Source organism: Takifugu rubripes, chromosome 1 (assembly GCF_901000725.2).
Source record: "Takifugu rubripes chromosome 1, fTakRub1.2, whole genome shotgun sequence".
Lineage (NCBI taxonomy): Eukaryota > Metazoa > Chordata > Actinopteri > Tetraodontiformes > Tetraodontidae > Takifugu > Takifugu rubripes.
Window position 1 is genome coordinate 16,923,374 of NC_042285.1, and position 22,072 is coordinate 16,945,445.

At 42.9% G+C, this 22,072-nt stretch overlaps 2 protein-coding genes across 17 annotated transcripts in view; one reads left to right on the top strand and one right to left on the bottom strand.

Moving 5' to 3' along the window:
* Positions 1–894: 894 nt before the first annotated feature.
* Positions 895–16,792, top strand: tmtops2b (teleost multiple tissue opsin 2b). 3 transcript variants are annotated; one of them, XM_029833716.1, is made up of 5 exons: positions 895–1,200; positions 1,278–1,617; positions 6,163–6,488; positions 10,610–10,843; positions 15,050–15,280. In XM_029833716.1, exons 2-5 carry the CDS (start codon positions 1,398–1,400, stop codon positions 15,272–15,274), a joined length of 1,005 nt encoding a protein of 334 aa, XP_029689576.1. In that variant the 5' UTR covers positions 895–1,200; positions 1,278–1,397; the 3' UTR covers positions 15,275–15,280. The 3 variants fall into 3 exon arrangements, with proteins under 3 accessions (XP_029689576.1, XP_029689575.1, XP_011606546.2); XM_029833715.1 differs by lacking the exon at positions 15,050–15,280 and adding an exon at positions 16,654–16,792 and having other exon boundaries at positions 895–1,617; XM_011608244.2 differs by having other exon boundaries at positions 895–1,617.
* st6gal2a (ST6 beta-galactosamide alpha-2,6-sialyltranferase 2a) overlaps positions 11,168–22,072 on the bottom strand; it is a 30,167-nt gene continuing 19,262 nt past the window's right edge. For 4 of the 14 annotated variants that reach the window (XM_011608255.2, XM_011608250.2, XM_029833689.1 and 1 more), the window contains 4 exons: positions 21,153–21,250; positions 20,248–20,349; positions 17,105–17,279; positions 11,168–14,056 (listed from right to left, as the gene is read on the bottom strand). In XM_011608255.2, the coding sequence (XP_011606557.2) occupies positions 13,809–14,056; positions 17,105–17,279; positions 20,248–20,349; positions 21,153–21,250 (623 nt within the window). In that variant the 3' untranslated portion in view covers positions 11,168–13,808. The remainder of the gene's footprint in view (positions 14,057–17,104; positions 17,280–20,247; positions 20,350–21,152; positions 21,251–22,072) is intronic. The other 10 variants (XR_003887844.1, XR_003887843.1, XR_003887842.1 and 7 more) reach the window with 10 other exon arrangements.

The following is a 22,072-nucleotide window of genomic DNA, read 5'->3' on the forward strand; positions in this document are numbered from 1 at the left end:
TGATCAACTGACTTTTTTGATCATGTTCCCTCCGTCTGTTGCGCCACTTTCACCATTAGAAGAATCCAACCTTTCCTAAGCCAGCATGCACCCAGCTGCTGGTACAAGCCAGGAAGATCTCCTGCACTGACGACTGCAGGAGAGTCGTTGTCCTTGTTTCTGGCATGAGCGTCGTCTGGCAAAGCCACCTGTACAGGCACGGCGATCCTATTTTATAACTGAACATTATAAACTTTACAGCTTCCTACTTTATAACTATTTCCATAGCTTGTTCTCCAATGGAGGAATGACCCCCCGAGCTCTGTCAGAGCTAAAGCGCCCCTCTCTTCCTTCACAAAGCTCTTGAAGACACAGCTCTTCACAGAGCATCTGCTCTCCTAACCCGCGAGGGAGCCAGCATCAGTCCTCCTCCCTCACTAGAAAACACGAGCTCCTAGCCGCTCATCTCATCACAAAGATAATCCCAAACTGAAATGACATCATTTAAATGTCTGTTCATCAACATAAATATAAAAGTTGTGCATTTAATATCCGAATAAAATGGACACACAGCAGAAAATGTGGTGAGCAACCACACACACACACACACACACCCTCCTATCTTTGTGAGGACATAATCCATTTCCCAGCTACTAACCCCAACCAAACCACCTATACTAAATTCGAATCAGTACCTTAAACTTAAGTCTTGGAATTGTGAGCCAAAATGATGCCCTTTTCAATTTGCAGGATAAATTCGTCTGTATGTTGGTACTGACTGTGTAGCATGTAGAACACGTACACGCACGCACGCACGCACACACGCACGCACACACGGGTCCCAGTCATTCCAGTGTTTAGTGACGTAAGATTTCGCCTATAAAGCACGCTGGACAGGCTCGGAGTGCACAGCCTCATGTCTCAGCCATCGGAAATATTTACCGTGAATGCGGATTATAGATTAGTTATTTTTAACAACTTCAAATTTATTTGCAAAAGACAGACTTCACTCAGCATAAAAACATATATAGAGACATAGTGTTGTTTTAAAATTTCCTGTAAAATGCATCTGAAAGGGTGGAAGGGGTGCGCTCTGAGAATTATAAAGGAGATCCCAGAGGTAAAGGCGGTCATCGTCAGTTAATATGGGAATGTGTGTGTGGCAATTCTTACATCCCAGAGGAACAGCAGCGTGCGTGCCGCTCCTGATAAACTCCACAGGTGAGAGACGGGACCGAGCTTAACTGCAAAGGGGAACCAGCTTCAGATGAATGGAGAGCAGCATGTTTTCTGGTCAGGCTGGTCTGAATTACAGCTTCAACCTGAGCGATGACCGGGAGCTGCTGGACGCGCCGGCGGGCAGAGCCAAGCTGTCCCCGACGGGCTTCGTCGTGCTGTCCGTGGTGCTGGGCTTCATAATGACCTTCGGCTTCCTCAACAACTTTGTTGTGCTGCTGTTGTTCTGCAAATTCAAGAAACTGCGCACGCCGGTGAACATGCTGTTATTGAACATCAGCGTCAGCGACATGCTGGTGTGTTTGTTCGGAACCACTCTGAGTTTCGCGTCCAGCATTCGGGGGAGGTGGCTGCTGGGGCGCATCGGCTGCAGCTGGTACGGCTTCATCAACTCCTGCTTCGGTGAGCTATGCTGTTTCTACTGTGCTGAAGAAAAATGGGCTGGTGCGGTTTATTCTTTCCGATTACCAGATTAACAGAGTTTGATAAGTGACTGAAGCTGCACGGTTCCTTAGAAAAGTAGCAGTTAAACAATGTCGTTTGTTAGTTTTGCAAACTTGCACAGAGTAAATGTAGAAACTAAAATTATGTGTGGCTGTAGCACTCGAAAATAGAAAGTATTCTGGGTCATTGGGACCAGAGACCACTCAACACCGACACACCTCAGCATTTGGCGCCATCTGTATTGATACACCAGCATAATAACATTGACTATATTTTTTTAGAGCTGTAGTTTGTTGCCAAACAAAAACTTCAGCAGTTGAAGGGCAACAATCGAATGTTTTCCTATGTTAAAGAATGAAGCAACAGTCTCAATCCCAACCTTTGTATCAACAAAGCAGAAATGTATTCATGGGATTTTCTCACAATGTGAGATAAAGAGTTTATCTTTTGTGCTTGTCAATGTTGTGTTGTGCCATTAGGATTTGGTTCTGGCTTTTATGAAGTATGTTTGTTGTCAATCACACCCTAATCTGATTACATTCTGTCGATGTCGGTGATCCAGAACCCATAAAATGCTTTTTTTCCACACATTTGATGATTTGACAGGATTTGACATGGAAAGGGTGCAATTATTCTAAAAGACTCACATAACCTGTTGAAAAGCAAAGCGCTCAGGTATAAAATGGAACACAAGTTTTATAAAGGCAAAATGACTGATATAGAATACTTTAGTTTAAAACATCTGCATTAAATCAACAACCCAGGATCATAGCTTTGGGTAAATACATCCATCTCCACAGAGATGGTGTTAAAAATTAAATGGGGCATCCATTGAGTCTCGTTTTTGTGCATCAGTGGTCTTTTTTTTCCATATGTGTTCAGTCATTGTCTCCTGGAGCTCATAATGGCCATTTCACACAACACAATATCAACATTAATTGTCTTTGAATAAAGTTTCCAGCACACTTGAATGACGCCGGAGAATGTTGGAAACATGCAACACATTCCAGTGGTCCACCTCTATTTCTCTTTCAGTGGGTTCCTCGTTAAAAGAACATCATGCAGTTGGTTTCACATGGCAGGACTGTGCTTGAAATAATGGCAGAGTGCTTGGGTTCAGCTCAAAAGAACATATGAATCAGGGCTGTTGTTATTCACGTCCTCTGTAAATCTCAGCGTCCCCGCTGCCATTCTGTCGCTGTCAAGCAGAACAACATTTTTGTAGACATCGGCCGTGAAGCATGAATTTCTTTTTCTAATCAATTGTTCTGTCAGAACTGCTCATTTGTGGTTCAGGCCAGGATCAACCATCCAGTGTTAAAGGGAAAAACACCACCTAATGGATTACATTAGATAGTCTTGCTAAGAGCGGTGAAACCTGGATGTGATAAATGTGATAAATCAAATTAAACCTCATCTATTTATTCCTCCCGTAAATGATCTTATTAACAAATCTATTCCGGCTATTAACTATTATTACATTAACTTCAGGAATCTTTACTGTGATATTTGCCATCATACTTAAGACTCCTCCCATTATGACAGATCATCGACGATGATTTAGCATTCCAAATTTTAAAAAAAAGTTTTTTCATGAACCAAATCTGCAGAGAATTCTTATCAGAATAGATATTTCTGATAGAGGAAAAAAAGACCCCATACTTTTATAAAAAGCACACTTCAAGACCAATGTCAACACTGTTGTGTCTAGTTTTTTTCCAATGCATTACACAGTCTTAGTCACTCCTTTAGATTTCTGTTAGAATTAATATTAAATCAATGCTTAGGAAGAAGAGATGCATTTTGAATATTAAAACATAACGAGGGGCATCTATACATTTATTATACAAAAAACACCAGTGCATGAAATCATAACCACATCTTGATGATGACCTGGGCACATATTAGCATCATTTGGGGATTTCTGTTGCTTTTGATGGTTTTGGAGATTTAGGGTTAGGGTTAGGGTTAGGGTTAGAAAAAAATAAATAAAATAAAAATCCTGAACTACAGAACAGGCAGCTCGTTCGTGGTTATTACTAGTGGAGAAAGAAAATCGATGGATGGATTTCTAGAACATGCTGAGTGGAAGAAAAACACAAATGATCTGTGCACGGGAGAGATTAGCTCTTCTGAAGTACAGAGATTCATCAGCAAGAGAGGGAGTAAGAAGCTTGTCTGCAGGTGGCAGAACAGACAAATGGGAGTAATTGCAAAATGATCAAATGAAACTGGAGATTTAAATATATACAGTATATCCGAGGGTTACTGTGTGCTCATGGGAGTAAACTAGGCCAAAAATGTTCCCAAGATGATCAATCTACAGTAATCTAATAACTGGATAAGATATTTTCGCCAAATGACTGGAATTACAACTGACCTGCATGTTAATACAAAGTGAAGCTAGTATTTGAGCATAACAAGACATGGGATCTCAGCAAAGCAAGAACCATAACAACTTCTATGATGTCATAGCACACAGCACAGCATATGCAAGGCCCAACACATTAATGGGCTCCAACAAACTTCACACAGACACGTTCTTCAGCTTTATAGTCAGACTAGATTCATTTGGATTGATTAGGTGACATATAACAAATACAGCCCCTTACAGTCTCTTCCCATATCTTATCACCATGACACCATTTTTACTTTATACAAACAATGAACAAATGTTTTGGGTGATGATAAAGCTGACTGGTTGACTGGAGCATAAATCAGGACTGATTATCCCTTGAACTCCACAAATGTCACAATACTTCTTGTTCTGGGTGTGATTTATAAAGAGCTAGTTGAGTAAACAGAGCATTCATTAGATGTTTATTATAATGACAGAGCACACAGCGATGAGGCATAATCTTACAATCACTGGTAGGTCAAGGGAATGGCCCATGTGAAGTGCCCCGTCAACGTGTAAAAGCAAAAAAAAAATCAATTGTTTTAAATGGGCACTGTAAGTTTCTGAGGCAGTTTGAGAAGAGTTTGACAACTGTGATGATGAGTTCAGTCAGATCATTTTAAAAAACTGCAGCTCTTATCTGGGGCGGACATGGCACCAGGAGATGTTGGCAGCTCTACACTAAGGAACGGATTTGGTTTTGCAACTAGAGCTTTATAAATCCCGAGACGAGCCGTGGGCTGGGGGTGCCCCTGAGCAAGGCACCGAAGCCCAGTTGCTCCCCTGGCACAGTAAAGGGCAGCTGCTCTTGTGCCCAGCTTGTGTGTGTTCACTGATGGTGTGTAAAGGATGGGTTAAATGCAGAGGCCACTAATTGGTGTGTGTGTGTGTGTGTGTGTGTGTGTGTGTGTGTGTGTGTGTGTGTGTGTGTGTGTGTGTGTGTGCGTGCGTGTGTGTGTGTGTGTGAGTGTGTGTGCACCCCACCACAGAGCTAAGTTTCAGGAGTGGTTGTAGTAGAACAACAAGTTTTAGGTGTAGTTGTGGCCTTAGAAACCTCAGATCTCAGTCCAGTCCAGCATCTGTGGGATTCACTGGCCAAACCACTCTGATCCACAGAGGCCCCACCTCTGAACAGAGGCCCCACCTTCTTACTATATTAACCTGTTAATTGTGTTACTTCACTGATGCCTTGAATTGAAACGGTCACACCCTAAAACATCGTCAACCACTGGAATAAATGGCTTTTTCCCTTCTGATCCATCACATCCTGCTTCAACTCTTAGACCGTATTGGCTCGTCTACCTGTGACGTCCTTCAGCACTGTGTACCAAAACCACCCGAACTTTGACTATTGAAGGTTTATACAGGTTATATTTTATTTTAAATGCCTATTCTTCAGGTTCCCATTCCTTTCCATTAGAAGTAAAAGTCTGAGTAATCCTCATAGGCCCATAAGTGTAATCGCAAATAGTGATGGACTAACTAGAGATGTTGGTTTTTCACCCACTTGGAGTGAAAATTCCAAGGTCTTAATCCCATGGGTCTACTGGTTTGACAGGAACTTCATTTAAAAGTCACTCTCACAGTAGAAATGACTGGGAAACACAAGCGACATTGGATCACATAGTTAAGAAGAGCAGGATATTCTTTTTATAGATTCTTGTAGGAGCCTTAAAGACATTTCAGAGTCATAACTACGTTTTGAAGCTCTTCTTTAAATACAGGTCTGTATTTGTGTAAAATTTGTGTACTTTCTGCAGTAGTTCCTTCTTCTCTACAAAAACAAATTTTAAAGGTTGTTCTTTGATTTGTGTGATTTGTGCTTGGATGTTGAAAGCTAAGAAATTTGGATTTGAGTAAAAGCAAAAAAATCCTAAACTAAGTGGAAACATGCTGGTTGGAGTTGTTATCCTCCACTCATTTTAATTTAAGCATGGACTTATAAAGTCAGTACTGGCAGGCAATTTTAAATAAGCCTTTTATTTTATCCCTCCTGTTTGTCATGTCTTTTTCCCGGATCCCCGCTGTGCAATAAACAGAGCATGTTTGAAATGGTTTGGATGGTTTTCTGCTCACTCTAACGTCTCCTCTGTCTGCTTTCCCAGGGATTGTCTCGCTGATCTCTCTGGTAATCCTCTCCTATGATCGCTACAGCACTCTCACCGTGTACAACAAACAAGGGATAAACTACCGCAAGCCACTGCTGGCTGTGGGGGGCACATGGCTATACTCTTTGTTCTGGACCGTGCCCCCTCTGCTTGGCTGGAGCAGCTATGGCATAGAGGGAGCAGGAACGAGCTGCTCTGTGTCCTGGACGGTCCAGACGGCCCAGTCCCACGCCTACATCATCTGCCTCTTCACGTTCTGCCTGGGTATACCCATCCTGGTGATGATCTACTGCTACAGCAGGCTGCTGTGGGCGGTCAAGCAGGTAGAGAAACATCACATGCTAATATCGCTGTCATTTCCCTGCCTGTCAGCGTTGCGTACGGTGTGTGAAGCCCCGTGACATGATGAGGGGGAGCAAGACAATTGTGTAAGGTTGAGAGGAGGGTTTACACACAGTGGTCGAGGGTTAATTGCAGTGACCTTTACTGGTGACTTACAGGAACAAAAAAACACTTTTATTCCAATTTGATAAGAAAGTAAGTGTTTATTATTGCACTTAATCTGTAATGTCCACTTAATCTCCATTTGTTTACCTTAACAAACTGCCTTCATAATGAAGAGGAAATACAGAAAGATGTGCCCAGCACTTCAATAATCCCCTGTGGTCTAAACATAAATAAATAAAACATCCATTCACATTGTTTTCTGTCCGTTGATGCATGCATCCACTAACTCTGCAGTCAGAGCTCGTCTAAAATTCTCCATGTCGGAGTCCCTCACAGTCAACACGCTACAAACAGCAGAAACGTCATTCTGCTCTATTCTGATTGGACGAAAAAATAAAAAAGACCTCTGTGGAATTATTCCCGACAGATTCGTTGAACAGTACTGGGGCATGCTGTTGCACGTGCACATGCATCCCGGGTGCATGTATTTGAGTCAGAGTCCACTTGTGTCTTCAGTTCATGTCGTAGATTCGTGGTTTGTTTTCAGAAGAACACAGAAGCGTAAAGCGAGCGTGAGTCCAGCAGGATCACCATTGTGGGTTTTTTTTTAGTTAAATTGCTTTTCTGCCCTGCTGGAATGACTTTCTGTCACTCTGCTTCATGACAAAGAACAGAGGATGTAAATTTTTGTTGTAATTCTCTCATTGCCAAAAGATTTTTTTTCAATGAACTGCTTCTTAAATAACTCAGCAAGCGGAGGTGTCAGTGAAATCCTCGGGGGTATGAGTGAATTTCATCATTTATTCAGGAGAGAAGAGCCTCCTTTTGTACACCTCGTACAGCCCGGCTGCTGCGATGACGCCTCCTGCCACTGAGAGGTGCTTCTTGCTGCTTTAATCATGTTAATCGTCTTTCTGTAAGATGCTTTGGACCTTAGAGAAAGATGCAGAACTGCTATTAGAAATCGACTGCAGCATACACAGGGTACAAAAGAAAAGGTTTGTTACATCACATTTGTGTGGTGAATGTCTGAGGGAGGTTCCTGGGATTTATGGCAATACTCTTTATTTTCTACTACAAATGTATTCTTTATTATTGTTTCAGATCAGGTTGATCTCCTCAGGAAGATGTGGTATACCCTCAACTGATTAAAATCCCTTTATTTACAGTATTTACAAATCACATTAGGGATATGTGACCAGAAGGATTTGATTAGGTCAGATTCATTTGGTACTTTAACATTTTTGTCTAGAGTAGCTTTGCCTTGTGTGATTATGATGAGATCTTGATGAAATCCAGGCGGATCTTTTTATCCCCACTCATAAAAACTAATGTGCATTAAAGAAGATAAATGCTGCCGGAACTTCAGCAAATATTGCCGAGGCATGTGCTGGGATAAATGTGCATATAGATGTTACGCTGCAGCTATCAGACTGGACTCGTGCGTTAGTGTGTGTCTGATGCCAGGCAGCTGGCATTGTGAAGCGTCCTCTAAATCCAAACAAATGATAAATGATTCTCAGTAGCGCTTAAATTTCAAATGAGACAGAAAATTCCTGCACCTGCAGGATCTTCACTGTCAGTCATTCTCCTGTATAATAGTGGGTAGCTGTTGGAAGCACGGACTTTTAAAAACTGGTACGTTAAAGATAAAAAAAACAATCTATCACCATGAGATGACACAACTGTTATTAACCCCGATATGTGAACATAACATATGACATATGTGAGACATAGCGGAATCTTGTTAATTTTAAGCGCTTATTTCACTGACAACAGTCCAGAATATCTTCATTTTAAAAGCAAAGAGTCACGAGAATAATGTTGAGCCTGTCAAGAGCCTTTCGTGTCACATCCAGGTTTCTGCTACAAACATTACTAAACCTAAAAGGCCTCATAATTCCCAAGAACCTCAGAAAAAAGTCAGGACAAAACAAGGATGGCTGACTTGTCTTTGAAAAGATGAGGTGGCTGACAGGCGGAGGGATAGCAGGCTCGACAGTATATGGACGGTGATGCAGTACCAGCTCTGCTCTTTTAAATCAAAGATAGACTGCAGTAAAATTGCTTCTATAATACCATTTCCATATTGATAGCTAGACAGATACTGATAGCTATTATTTTACATGATTGATATATATGAGTTTCACACATTAGGAATGTAACCGTATGCTGACTTTATTTAATTGTGCTTATCTGACACAGATGCCCTTCGAGCATTGGGAATGTAACCTGCATCATATCAGTAAAACCTGACAAGGGCGTAATATTCTAACCTCATAAGTTAACCTGTAGCGACACTTTGAAGAAGAAAAAAATATCATTCTGACATCATGCTTCAGACGTAGCTCTAAACCAGATAACAAACATCTAAAACTCTGAATGTTAGCAGATGTGGAAGTTTGAGAACTGCTTAAAAAAACTAAAAAAGGATTTAACTCTACCTGAGAGATGGCATGACTGTTTCAGGATGATTTAAATGTGCATTAAGGCTTCACAAAGGCACCTCATGTCAAAAGGCTAACCTTGTATGTGGAATAAAGAATTATTCTCCAAAAATCTTTATAGAGATCTAAAAATGTCTTGTTACTATGGTCACATGAGTATGTCTGTTAGTTATGAAATAACCTATTACATAAATCAGTATTCTGATTTAGTTTAAACACAATTTCATTTCACTTGCCACCTTTTTTGTAGGAACAGTACTTGCTGGCCAAGTTGCTATAGCAACACATCAATGTCAGCCTCCTTATAAATGAGACATCACTCTAAGGTACAATCATCTTTATGTGAACAGAGCTCATTCAAATTCCAGCAAAGGTGATATAAAAGTCAAACATCCGGACCGTCAGTTATGAACCAAACATCACACTACCAGTTACCCAGAGTGCTTTGCTAGCTGAGGTATCTGCCTGCATCAAAGAAAAAACACCAAATTACTGATGAAATTTGGCCATTGATTGACATTATTTTTATGCAGCCTCTGCTGCTGCAGATAGAGTGAATTACAATGGCAGCACTCCTGGAAATGTGCAGATTAGCTGTTGATTTGTTGAAAGGAGCCGGGTCACTGCTGTCTCCTGGTCAGATGGGATCAACGGTTTTGTCAGAATTAGCATGCATGACAAATGCCTGGGAAAAGAAATTATTGAAGGGCAAATGGGCTGGAAAATTAGGAGAGTGAATTCTTTTTTGCATGTAGTGGTTTTCATTATTTTTGTGTAATCAGTTTTTGACACATGGAAAATGTTATTGTCGTGCTTTATTTACACTAACGTGGAAATTGTCTCGACTATGGAGCAATGACATTGTTTTTTATTGCATTACTTATTGTTGTTGCTATCATCATCATCAGAAGCAGCCAGTCCAGCTTATTTTTTGGAATCTTAGAAGCTGCTGCTGCTTTTTAGCCTTTTGTACAAGTTGATTGTGATGATTTTGATCTCTCTAGACGTACAAGGACACTTTACAGAGACAGAATAGAGCAGATAAAACCCGTACAAGATGGCAGATAAAATAACACAGTGTGTAATAGGTGGTGTGTTGAGTTGGGGGAGAGTTCTAGAGTTGGGAGGGGGGCACTGAGGTGGATGGAGGTGGTGTTATGGAGAAAACCTGACAGATAATGTTTGTGTTACCAAAGCTCAATGTACAGGAACTATAAAGGTGTGGTTCTTCCACCTTTATAGTTGGCCAGACTGGCTGTACGGTAGAGATACAATGTTGTAAATGTTGAGCCAATGTGAAAGAATGTCTCTGCTATTGTGACTGTTGACTTCCCCCATCAGGGAACGCCCTTTTTGTTGCCGAGCTCATTGTCACCACTGTCTTGCAATGACAGACACTCGAGCCCGACGCTGAAGGGTCACATGGGCGTTCCCCACAGCTTCAATGCAATGATGCATTAAAGTTACCAAAAACATTTCTAGAAGTCAAAAAAATGCAGGTAAAAATAATATTTCAAAAACTTAATCTTTCCCCTTTCTTATATCCACAGGTGGGTAGGATCAGGAAGACGGCAGCACGTAAGCGGGAGTACCACATACTGTTCATGGTTGTGACCACAGCGGCCTGCTACCTGGTGTGCTGGATGCCGTACGGGGTAGTGGCCATGATGGCCACATTTGGACCGCCGAACATTATCAGTCCTGTGGCTAGTGTGGTGCCTTCTCTCCTTGCCAAGAGCAGCACAGTCATCAACCCCCTCATCTATATACTAATGAACAAGCAGGTGAGTCAGAGAAAACCCAAGACTACAGCAAGCAACGTAAATTATACCCAGTATCTAGAAGCATTTCCTCCCCTGGACCAGAACGGAAATTACGGTGGTACAGTACACGCGTCAGTGACAGAAGGTGCTTTGAAATCTGGGAGATGAATCCACTCAGAGGTTACAGTTCAAACAGTGGCTGGTATTTTATAGCTGCAGCCACAGACGAGAAAAGGAGCTTTTGTAGATGCATTTATCTGCAGTTTAAGATTATGGGGTTGCTGCCTCGAGCGGGCCTGCAGGCATGAATGTGAGAGAGGACGTGCTTGAATTTCAAGGACACTGTGGCTTTTACAACAGCTTTATTTATACAGTAAAAAAGACAAACTGCAACAGTTGGAATTGTACAAATGATCTATTTAAATATTGATTCAAGTGTAGTAACAAGAGAATATACTGGCAAATCAAGGTTAGGAGGAACATCCTAAGGCTGTTGAACGTGAACTCTTATCATACTTATACACTCGTGAATGCCTCTGGTCTCATCCGTTCAGAAAAAGTAGTATGAGCAATTTTTCAGATGCAGCTACTGCGGAAATTTCCATAATTCTGAGTGAAAACAAGACTGGGAGAAAATGGCAGAGACAGGGAGAGTAAAATGAGATTAACCGTGTTTTTCTTATCTCCAGATTAGAGTAACGTGTTTTATGTGTTTTGAAATAATGTCTTCATTCCTTAAATATTATGGCCTGAATGTTAAACTGCGTGTGCCTTTCAGAGAGTAGCTGCAGCACCTCATACAAGTCCTGCCGTTAATCCCAAACCTCATCCTTCACTAACCCATCACCCCCCCAAAACACAACAAAAAATGGAATGTGGTGCCATTTCAAGACCAGAAGATAAAATTGCGGGATGGGGATGACTAAAACAGCTGGTTGAAATGTTCCTGGCCCACAGTCTTGTATTAGAACTCTGCAACACACCATTCAGGAAAGAAAAACGAGCCGCTACTTGAATGTCGATGCTGACAGTTTCAGACTCTGGGCTCTGATCATGAGTTGCATGCTGTGTGCCGGAACGTAGAAATACACAGGAAGAATATATTCAGAGCTGTGCACCTTCAGTGTGGAACAATCACCAACAAAGGTTCAACACTTGAGCTGAAAAACAGTGTAAATCAAAAAACAGTCAAATCTTCTTAAAATAACCGTTAAAAAAAGTCTGATGCAGTCCTCACTGACTTTTCTAGGTTCTGTGGTCACAGAATATTCTCTTAGCATGCTAAAGAATGCGGCCGAGCCTGGGGCAGGGCATCAAGCCTCCGTCCCTTCTTCGGTGCAAACGAAACCTCTACAGCCATTAATCAGATCTTCTTTCTGACCTTACCTTCTGAACGAGGGTGCAAAGTGCAGTTTCTCTATAAATGCGCTCCATCTTCATCCAAGCAAATGCCCTGCAGATTCTTTTTAAGAAGGGAAATAATATATTAATTTTTTTACAGCCCATTTTATGTTCACAGAAGAAAGATTTGGCACAAACATTTCAGATGTTTGCTCCTTTCCCCAACCTTAAACATCTGTCAGTAACAGTCCATTTTAGATGATACCCAGCCCTTTCTGACTAAAGAACTCCAAGCCCAGAATCTTCTACATACTACTGGTACACAGAACCATCAATTTCCACATATTTCATTATTTTTATAACAAGGTTTCACATCAAAGTCACGAACCACAACCAACGGCACAAGAACATTTTGCCAAATGTCACATTAAACAATAAAAACCTACTATAGGTAAGATCTTCCTGGAAAATCAAATCTAGCTCCTCACTCAGCTGTAAGACTCTGACCTCACTGCGGATGTGGCACTGACTACCTGTAAACATGGAAAAAAAGCATTCCATTGCGAGGCCGGGCAAATCTGATAATATTACCAGCACAAATTCCTTTTTTATAATCATCTTCACTCTGAGCTTCACTGGTACATCAGTCCTCTATTTGAAGATATCTGGAAGCATGAAAAACCAAAGCAATGACAAGTATGGGTGCAGTTACATTCAGTAAAGAGCGAACTGTCAGAAAAGGGCTGGTGACAAGGTGCCAAGTGCAAAGTCAGATCAGTTCTGAACTATTAACTGCTTTGGAAAAAAGGCCAAAACAAACAAACACCCACCGTTACTGCAGTCCTGCCACAGTATTACTGCATGTATGCAAAAAGTGACAAGGCAACCCAAGAAGTGTTCAGTTGACCAGCAGGCACAGGGCTACGTCTGTTCTGAGCACCGCTTGTGAAAAAATTATTTTGGCCCCTTTAACTTTCAATAATAATAATATCGTCCAGTGCCTTTCATCCTATAGGCATGTAACAGTCAGGGGGTTTGGACATGGAAGGAGGAATCACCCCAAGTGACCAGTGGTAAAAAATAAAACCTGATGGTGAGCTGGTGTGCATGCACTGGAAATGACCATTTCATTCTTAAAGAAGTCTGACACATTTTTGAGTATTGCATTAATGACATTCACCTTGGTTTACGCTTAGCAACGATGCTTTTCACCATTATCATCTTTATTTTTTAATCTATAAGTGGAGATCCTTCACACCTATTTAAAAACAATTGATCTCAGCAATAAAAACACAGCCAGTTATTGAAAATTCACTCCTCTAGCTAAAAAAAACTCTGATCTGTTGCTACCAGTCAGCTCCACAGTTAACATGGCTCAGCTAAAGCAGAGAATCTATTTTCTGTAGCTCCTCCTCGGAGGCTCGTCCTGGCAGTTTCTAAACCATCTTAATGAAGACGGGTCGGTCCAAAGGCCACAGCGCAGCACCCTTCCTGGAGCTGCGGGGCTCATGTTCTTTATGGGTCTAATTTGAAACCTTTGAAACCTTTCTCCGGCCTCCCCGTCTCCAGTGGTTTTATTGCGCCTTTTTGTCACCTGGGAAAGGCCAGCGTGTTTCAGTTCAGGCTCAAAGTGAGATCAGACATCTCAGATGTCACAGTCGACGGTGCTGAGGCCTGGGAGAGTGACGCGCCCCTTCCTCCGCAGGTCGCTCCCGGGCCCCGTGTTAATCCGCTGGATTAGGCTCTTCTCGTACAGGAGGGGATGGTAGGCACCCAGAGTACAGGCGGCATCATAGTATCGCTCGTGGTAGTGGCACAGGTCACTCTGCCTCATGGAGGGAATGTACTCATACACGTGCACCTGCTCACACAGCGTCATCATCAGGAGGATGCCTGGAAAGGCAAAATAAAGAGTTTAGTGGAGCGGAATGTCATTGCAAAAGAAGTCTTCTTCAGGGTTTATAAAACTAACCCCGACCCCATTTGAGTTCTGGCTCAAACTTTTTGTCTTGTCTTCCACATAGGCACAGGTCAGTCAAACTGCCTGTGCAGGGGGTGGCTGAGCTACAGTACAAATGATGTGCAAAGAAAACATCCTGAGCACCTCATACATACTTTAAAACCACAAACATCTTAAAAAGGCAGCGGCGGGAAACAGTGAGGTTCTAGCATCAAAGCAGCCCTGAAAGCTAGAAAAACAAATACAGCCCCCCCCCCACCACCACCACCACCCCCCACTCCCGGGGAAGGCAGGAAGTCAACAATACCACAATCTGTCCAATGGCAAATGTCCCAGCAAGTGTCCCTCACTGCTGCACCTCCCTCCCACAGACCTGTGGATCATCGCTCTCAATCTACACCATTGTCACTCCTGTTCCTCTTGTGGGTTCCATCAAATGTGTCAGCTACAAAAGTGGTCATTTCATCTGCAGGTGCTCTGCATCAGAAAAGAAGACCTGCAGCCTTGGTTGCCGATGTGATTTTAGGTCTCTAGGTAAAGTCTGGATGTGCCAAAATGAGCAGCTCTCCATTAAGGCGTAAAAATAGATCTAAATGCATTATATATCAGGCTGAGTTGGCACGCCTCGGCATGATCACTCATGTCATGCGTGCATTCAGACCATCTTTTTTTAATGATCACATTTTAATTTGTACATTCCTGCCCAGGTATCTTTTTTCTCTCTCTTCTTGAATGCACAAATATTCATTCTTGCACAAAACTACGCTAGCATCTGTTGATCATCGATCTAATGACAGAAGAACGCACATAGCAGCAGTTCAGACGGCGATCAGGAGAAATCACTATTGTGATGACAAACAAAACGGGATTCTGACTCACTATTGAGAGTGCAACACATCAATACGTCCACGTGTTGTTTTTTTCAGTTCTACAAGTGTTTCCTGATTCTGTTCCACTGTGGCCACTGGTCAGCAGACAACGGCAACACCTCCATGCCCTCAAAGACCACGGCCATTCAGCTGAACCGCCGGGTCTACAGCAACACGGTGGCCTGCGCCGACCAGCTCTCCACTGACGCACTCAAACAGTGCTGCAGTGCCAACACCATATCCACCAAGAACACGTCGACCGTCGAAGGAAAGCTGTCCTGAACCCGAAGGACACGGCTCGCTCACGTCCTCCCAGGACCACGGACTAAACCGCTGTCCATTTCTGCTGTACATAAATGTACTTAATGTGTGACGTTGTACATGTGAAGGTGGGAATACTCCACGTGTCCGTTGCCTTTTCCTGACCTTCCACATGACGTGCCCGGCTCAAGTGTCAGTATTACACCCAAATAAGGTGGTGAAGGGGCTGAAATCAGGGTCTTTTCCAACATCTCTCATTTTTAAAGCCCCTCTTTGTGCACAGATACAGAGTGATAAAATACAGAAAGATGCAAATATGTGAAAGGAAGTGTTTCACATTCAGGGTGCATTGTGTCCTGCCAGGAACCGAGAAGCACAAACAAAGAAAACCATTGCACAAATCAAAACCACTTAATTCTCCTTGCAATTTGCTTTGTATCGTGCATCAATCTGGTTTTGCTATGGTGGTTTTTGAAGCTCTACTCAAGCGTAAACTTGAGGCGATCATAGTGTGATCACGTGTGCTGCTTCTGTGTCTAATAGATCGATGTGCTCATGATCTTCTTGTTTCTTCAACCGCAATCACAGTAAAAATGCACAATTTCACAAGGTTTACTTAAAAACTGAAGAACTTCAGGAACAAGCGAATGAAGATTCTCTAGGATCCTAAAATTGCCTTGTAAATATTCAAATTGTTCTGTTTCTGTCTGGTTGGTGACATTCTTTACGTTTATTCGGATGTTGGTGTCTGTCCTTGATTACCCTGTTGTGTTACCAGCATGGTTTACATCCTCACATCATTGTGCATTAAATTCCAAATGAATCTAAAGTCTTGACACATGCAGTGTTGACCTTTTCTCTGACCTTTTCTAGGGCCTTAATGTGCAAGTAAATACACGATAGGAGGAAGCTTCGGCTTTGAAGGGAATCAAAATCTTCCCTCCTGTTTCTTAGTTACAAGAGTGATGTGAAGCCTGATTTGAAAGCATGATGCAAAGGCTGATTAAATATTCAATGTTGCTGGGATCAGCAGGATAGACCCATCAGCTGTGCACAATTCTCCTCATTTATTCATGGGAAACTATGCAGTAAGACTGCTGTCGCTGCCTTTAAGGACAGCAATGCTGCCAGCATCCCTTAGAGACACAACATGTTTCTTTTTTGTTTCTTGGTTTGAGGAACAAGGAGACACAGATGTGAAAGCACTTTCAGTTGGGAAGGATCAGCTGCTATCCTGCCATTTTTGGAGCTTTTTTTATTATTAGTTATTCAGATATTTCTAGAAATGCATGGACGCATGCGTTCCACTGGATTGTGACAAATTGTTTTAGACTTAAAAGATATTAAAACAGCACTTAATGGAACTCACATGAATGACACGTGTGCGTGTGTTTGTGCAGAATAAAGATGTGGCTCTGACTGTTTTCCATCTGGGGCAGGAAGAGAGCGGAGATGCACCCAACCCTCCCCGCAATTCCTCAACTGGGATTCGGCTCTGCTCTGCCCAAGTGGATGTGATGTAAAAACGACAAGCTTTTGGCCAGGAGAGGAGAGGTAATTTTGAAGAATGGAGGGATTTCCCAGTCAGTTGGACCTTTCAGAGCCTTTCTTTAATCGCTCTGATGTAACCTTTTAACCAGATTTATGTTTAAATGCATTGAGGATGGTGGATAAGGCAGACTGGTGACAGCTTTGTTGGCTGTTCAGGAGAAATGCGGCATTTTTGTCATTCCTTGAGCACGCATTGCTTCCAGGAGGACAACCTAAAACTCCTCACAGGTGTTTCAGAAACTATTTGCAGCCATACAGACAATGTTTACATGTATCTACTGCCAGGACGTGTGCGCTCACCTATGAAGCCAGACGAGGGAGGATTGGGCTGGATGTTCTCCTGAGTGTTGCCCTGGATCACATCCCAGAGCCGCCACACGTATCTGGGGTGAAGGATGTAGAAGGGCTGGTCAGGATGGGCCCTCCGGTGCTCCATGTACGGGCCGAACAGGTTGTAGTCGGGACTGGCGTACCACTGAGACAGAACACGCATCCATTTCAATCACCTTTTCCTTGTCAAATGTCAAACTGAGTTCAAAAGGACAGTCAGGAATTCCCCCTGCTTGCAGGTAACCAGTGGCTGTGGCTTATTCTGGACTAGACGGGCACTAAAAATGAGTCCCTAATCTAAATATTGTAGTTGCTGCAGTATCTCGTGCTGCCGCTGCTCCGCTGTCACTGTTGACTTTACATTGTTAGGACTTTGTTTAACGCAGTTAGCATTAATTAGCTGATTCTCTGTGGCATGAACAGCAGGCGGTGTAGTTTCTAGTGTCTCCTCCAGTTAGCCTTACTCTTCGTACCTAATCTGTAGCTAACAGTGGCGCCTCGTACTTTCTTCTTTGCCATCCTACAGCCCTGTGTGTCCACCTCAGCCATGGTTTAATGTCACCATTGATCATTGTTTTCATCAATAAAATGAGCTCTGGGTTATTTCTTAGTCTTATTTCTTAACTGTTTGTGTCTGTGGACTTATTTACTAATAAGTCCACAGACACATAAGATCTTTGCTGTGATTCAATCCAGGCTTTCAACATGAATTTAAATTTTCTGCTGCTCATTCAGGATTTTTCTTTGAATAACTCAGTCCCCCCATGTTTTAGATCCTTATCTTTCCTCACAGTCTTATCAGTTTTGCAGCAAGCAGTCGGTGAAGCAGCTCCGGCGAGAGTGACATTATTTCACAAATGATATTGTGCTCCTCATTCTCTTATTTCCACAAAGCTCACTTTTAGCACTGGAAATCACTTGGAGAATTTTAGCCAATATTTCCTGTCCTTTGACTGTAATGACACGTTCCTCACAGGGACTGCTGTTGATGTGACCCTTCCTCCAAGGGCAACCGCCACAAAAGCTAAAAAACAAGGACACAATGGCCACTGATTGAAAAGAAGGCAAACGTATGTGCAGTCTGACAAAATATAACAGGGGGCCTTTTTGTGCTTGCAGGCACCAAAGCCAGCCGACTTTGTGGCAGGAAATTAAAGGATCCCAACAAATATAGACAGCATTAGTGGAGGGAAAACCCTCGGACAGCGTGCAGCAGTAACCCGGCTGTATGTTACAAGGTTTAATCATCAGCAGGATGATGAATGAGTCGGAGCGAGGAACCCGAACACTCTCGTGTGTAATGAGACACGGACACGGTGAGACAGACAACGAGTTACTGCACAGAAAGCACCAGGAGGCAGCAGAGTGGTGGCGAGAGCCAGGGTTCATCCACCCACGGCTCCAGAGATGCTGCATGTGGGCCAAGCTGAGAACTCTGTGAGCCAGCCTCGATATTTCATTCCACTGTCAGCTGAAACTTCTTCGATTTCATAAATAATGAATAACGTGAAGCGGCCGGCATGGATCATTGAAACCTTTGATGTGCTGATGTCTGCGTCACAGGCGATTTGCTCACCGGAGCGCCGCGCCGTCACCATCAAACAGTTCCATCAGTCGTCCGGCGTCTTGTGATACAACACGCATCATCTTCATTACAGTCATCGAGCGCGGCTCTTAAAGAACACCGCCATAATAAAAAAACACACGCTGCTACCAGCACACACACACACATACACACACACACACACACACACACACCCTCACACACACACACACGCTCACACACAGAGCTTTAACAGCAGCTCTTCCAGACCCGTGTTACCGGTACTTGTTCTCAGTTTCTTCAGCGTCCTGATGCTGACGGCTCCACCTCCACTGTTGCTACAGCTAAAGAATCTGAACACCAGTTTTATCCATCTAACCGGGTCCAGTCAAACGTTCATGTTGGCATCTCTAGTGTTCAGGCCAGCTTTTTGATTTTGGCCTCATACGCTGCACGGCTCAGAGCGAGTCAAAGCTGTGGCGACTGTGTGGTGGAGGGCAGACCCAGGAGCAGTTCAGGGCCTCATAGGTGGGGGCACCTTGCACCCCAGCGATGAGCAGCAGTGCCGCTCTGATGCTCAGGCACGGACCCGAGATGAAAACCAGTGGGTTCTAATAATCAATGTGGGACGTGACCAAGAGATGAGCAGGACTTGGAGATGAGTCACGCTACATGGATGGAAACAGGCAGATGTGATGTGATCTGGAATAATAATGTGCTGCTGAGGCCAGAGACAAAAGATGAACACCCGCTTAGATAAATCAGTTTAATTACATTTTCATTCTTTAATTAGATGATTCGACCATATGCTTCTTAAAATTTATTCTCAAAATAAAAAATGGTTTCAACTCCAGAATGAAGAGTCGGGGCTGACTGTAAACACCCCAGGAGATGACCTCAGCGTTGCGTTGGGAAGCCCCAGATTGGACCAGCATCAAACCGCTGCGTCCTGTCTACACAGGTTTGCTTCTCAAGTTCACGAGAGCACCATTTATTATGTTTTGCTGTCAGCAATTGAGGTTTTTGAAACGCAGATGTCACAGAGAACCAAGGAGTCACGAGACGGAACTGCGTCAACATCGACACGGACCGTAGCTGCTTCGGTCAGGTGGAACAGGATCGTATAGAAAACAGATCACAGCACGCAGCACTGAGCCGCTACGCAACTGCTGAAGGAAGCCTGACTAAATCAGGGTTCTCTCTAGCTCTGGTTCTGCTGTCTAACACATCAACAGCCTGCAGCCCGGGGCAGTTAAATAAGCCCCGCAGAGACTTTGGGGTGGAAGTGATGAGAAAATGTAAATTCAGTGCTTCTATTCCTAGACTGAGAACTGAAAGGTGATTCAACAGATGATGACAGCTGGGTTTTTTGGGTTTTTTTTGCTGTCTTGTTTTGAACATTACAACACAAAAGAAATCAATTCAATAATTAAAACAGTCAGAAAATGAACAACAAAGCCCATCCCTGAATATCAATCCCAAATCAACATGAACTGTGACTAACAAACAAAGACGCTACCTCTGAGAGGCAGATGAAACATGTAATGGGACAGAGCCTGAGACTGCGTACCTTGTGTAGGTCGAGAGTGTAAGGTGCAGGGTCCCAGGCCACCAGCACCACATCCTTATACAGGGAGCTCGTGTTGAAGCGGTGATTCGGGTTTGCCAGAATCTGCAGAGAAACACGAGATTCAAGATCAAAGTGGATCTACAAAAAAGAGAGAATATCATCCGAACCCATCGTTGCCTGGTTACAAACATCTGTTGACAACACTGAGATGGGAAAACAGACAGAACACACTCGTCTGGTTCTATAAAAGCTGGACCAGTCACTCATTTGCGTGTCCTCCCTGCATGTGCCATCCATCATCCATCCATCCATCCATCCATCCATCCATCATCCATCCATCCATCCATCCATCCATCCATGCACCCATCCATCCACTCATCCATCCATCAACCCATCCATCCACCCACCCATCCATCCAGCCATCCACCCATCAACCCATCCATCCATCCATCCATCCACCCATCAATCAACCCATCCATCCACCCATCCATCCATCCATCCATCCATCCATCCATCCATCCATCCACCCATCCATCCATCCATCCATCCATCCATCCATCCATCCATCCATCCATCCATCCACCCATCCATCCATCCATCCATCCATCCATCCATCCATCCAGATCCAGATCCTTTGATCTTCTTCCCCTTGATTACATAATGCAGCATTACAAAGAGCCATTTTCGTTCATCTTATCTTTATTTCTTCCTCATCTGTCCTGACTGAAATGCCATTAACAGATATCCATCACCTTTTCTGTGAAATGGAGACAGAGCTGAGATATAATCCACCACAGAGCAACCTCCGATGAAGCGCCTCGTTAAAGAAACGATGTCATAAATGATGATCTTCTTCTTCGAGACAGATGTGTTTGCATTATCTGGTGTGCCAGACTCTCTCTCACCTGGGAGTTGATGATGCGTATGGTGGTTTTATTCCCCACGTCTCTCTCATACCCTTCTGTCGGCGCGGCGTTGAAACGCAGAACTGCATCGTGAGCGTCTGAAAGATGGAACACACTCGAGTGACTGGAGGCAGGTAACAGGCTGAAATTATGTTCTGGAAATTATTCACAATGCAGCATCTTATTTAGAGATTGTAGCCCAGATTTGTTTCTGCACTGAGCTTGAAAACATGAACTGAAGAACAGTCTGGGATTGAAAAGAAGAGGCAAAATAGTGACGATCAAACAAATCAGAAAGATTCTACCAGACATTTTAATGAAAAGTGCAAATATAAAAGGAAAAAGAAATAATTCTATATATAAATTTTGCTGTGAAAGCCTCGCTTTCTGAGATGATTCCTTCGTCTACACACTGACATCTTCAAGTATAAAATTGTGTGTGTGACAACCAACAGCAACACATCTAGCGGAAAGATAAGTGTTCTCCAATGGCTCCATTTCTGAATTGTTTGGTCATTAGAGAAGAAAAATGCTCCAGAGAAAAACATTTGGTCCCTCCAATGTCGCCTATACAACACTAATACAACACAGATTTCTACAAAATCATATTAAGGAAGAAACATAAAATAAATACTCAGACGGTTTTATTTTAAAAGTGTTGTTTATTGTAACAATGTGGACCTTAGTAAAATGAAGAGTCTAATAATTTAAAATTTTATGACTAAAGGACTTTTTTTTGTGAAATGTATGTATTTATCCTTTTAACACGTTTCTACATATTATTATAGAGGCTCTGACTGTAAATATTAATTTAAAATGGTTAAAATACAATTTCTTCGGGTTGTGTTTCAAGATGTTGTGCTCATAGTGTAGTTCATATTTTCACCGCATGAGGGCAGTCACACATAATATTGAATAGC

Coding starts and splice junctions, on each gene's coding strand:
- tmtops2b (XM_011608244.2), top strand. CDS start 1,251: ATGGAGAGCAGCATGTTTTCTGGTCAGGCTGGTCTGAATTACAGCTTC. Junction 1,618..6,162: donor CTTCATCAACTCCTGCTTCG/GTGAGCTATGCT, acceptor CTGCTTTCCCAG/GGATTGTCTCGCTGATCTCT. Junction 10,844..15,049: donor ATATACTAATGAACAAGCAG/GTGAGTCAGAGA, acceptor TGTTTTTTTCAG/TTCTACAAGTGTTTCCTGAT.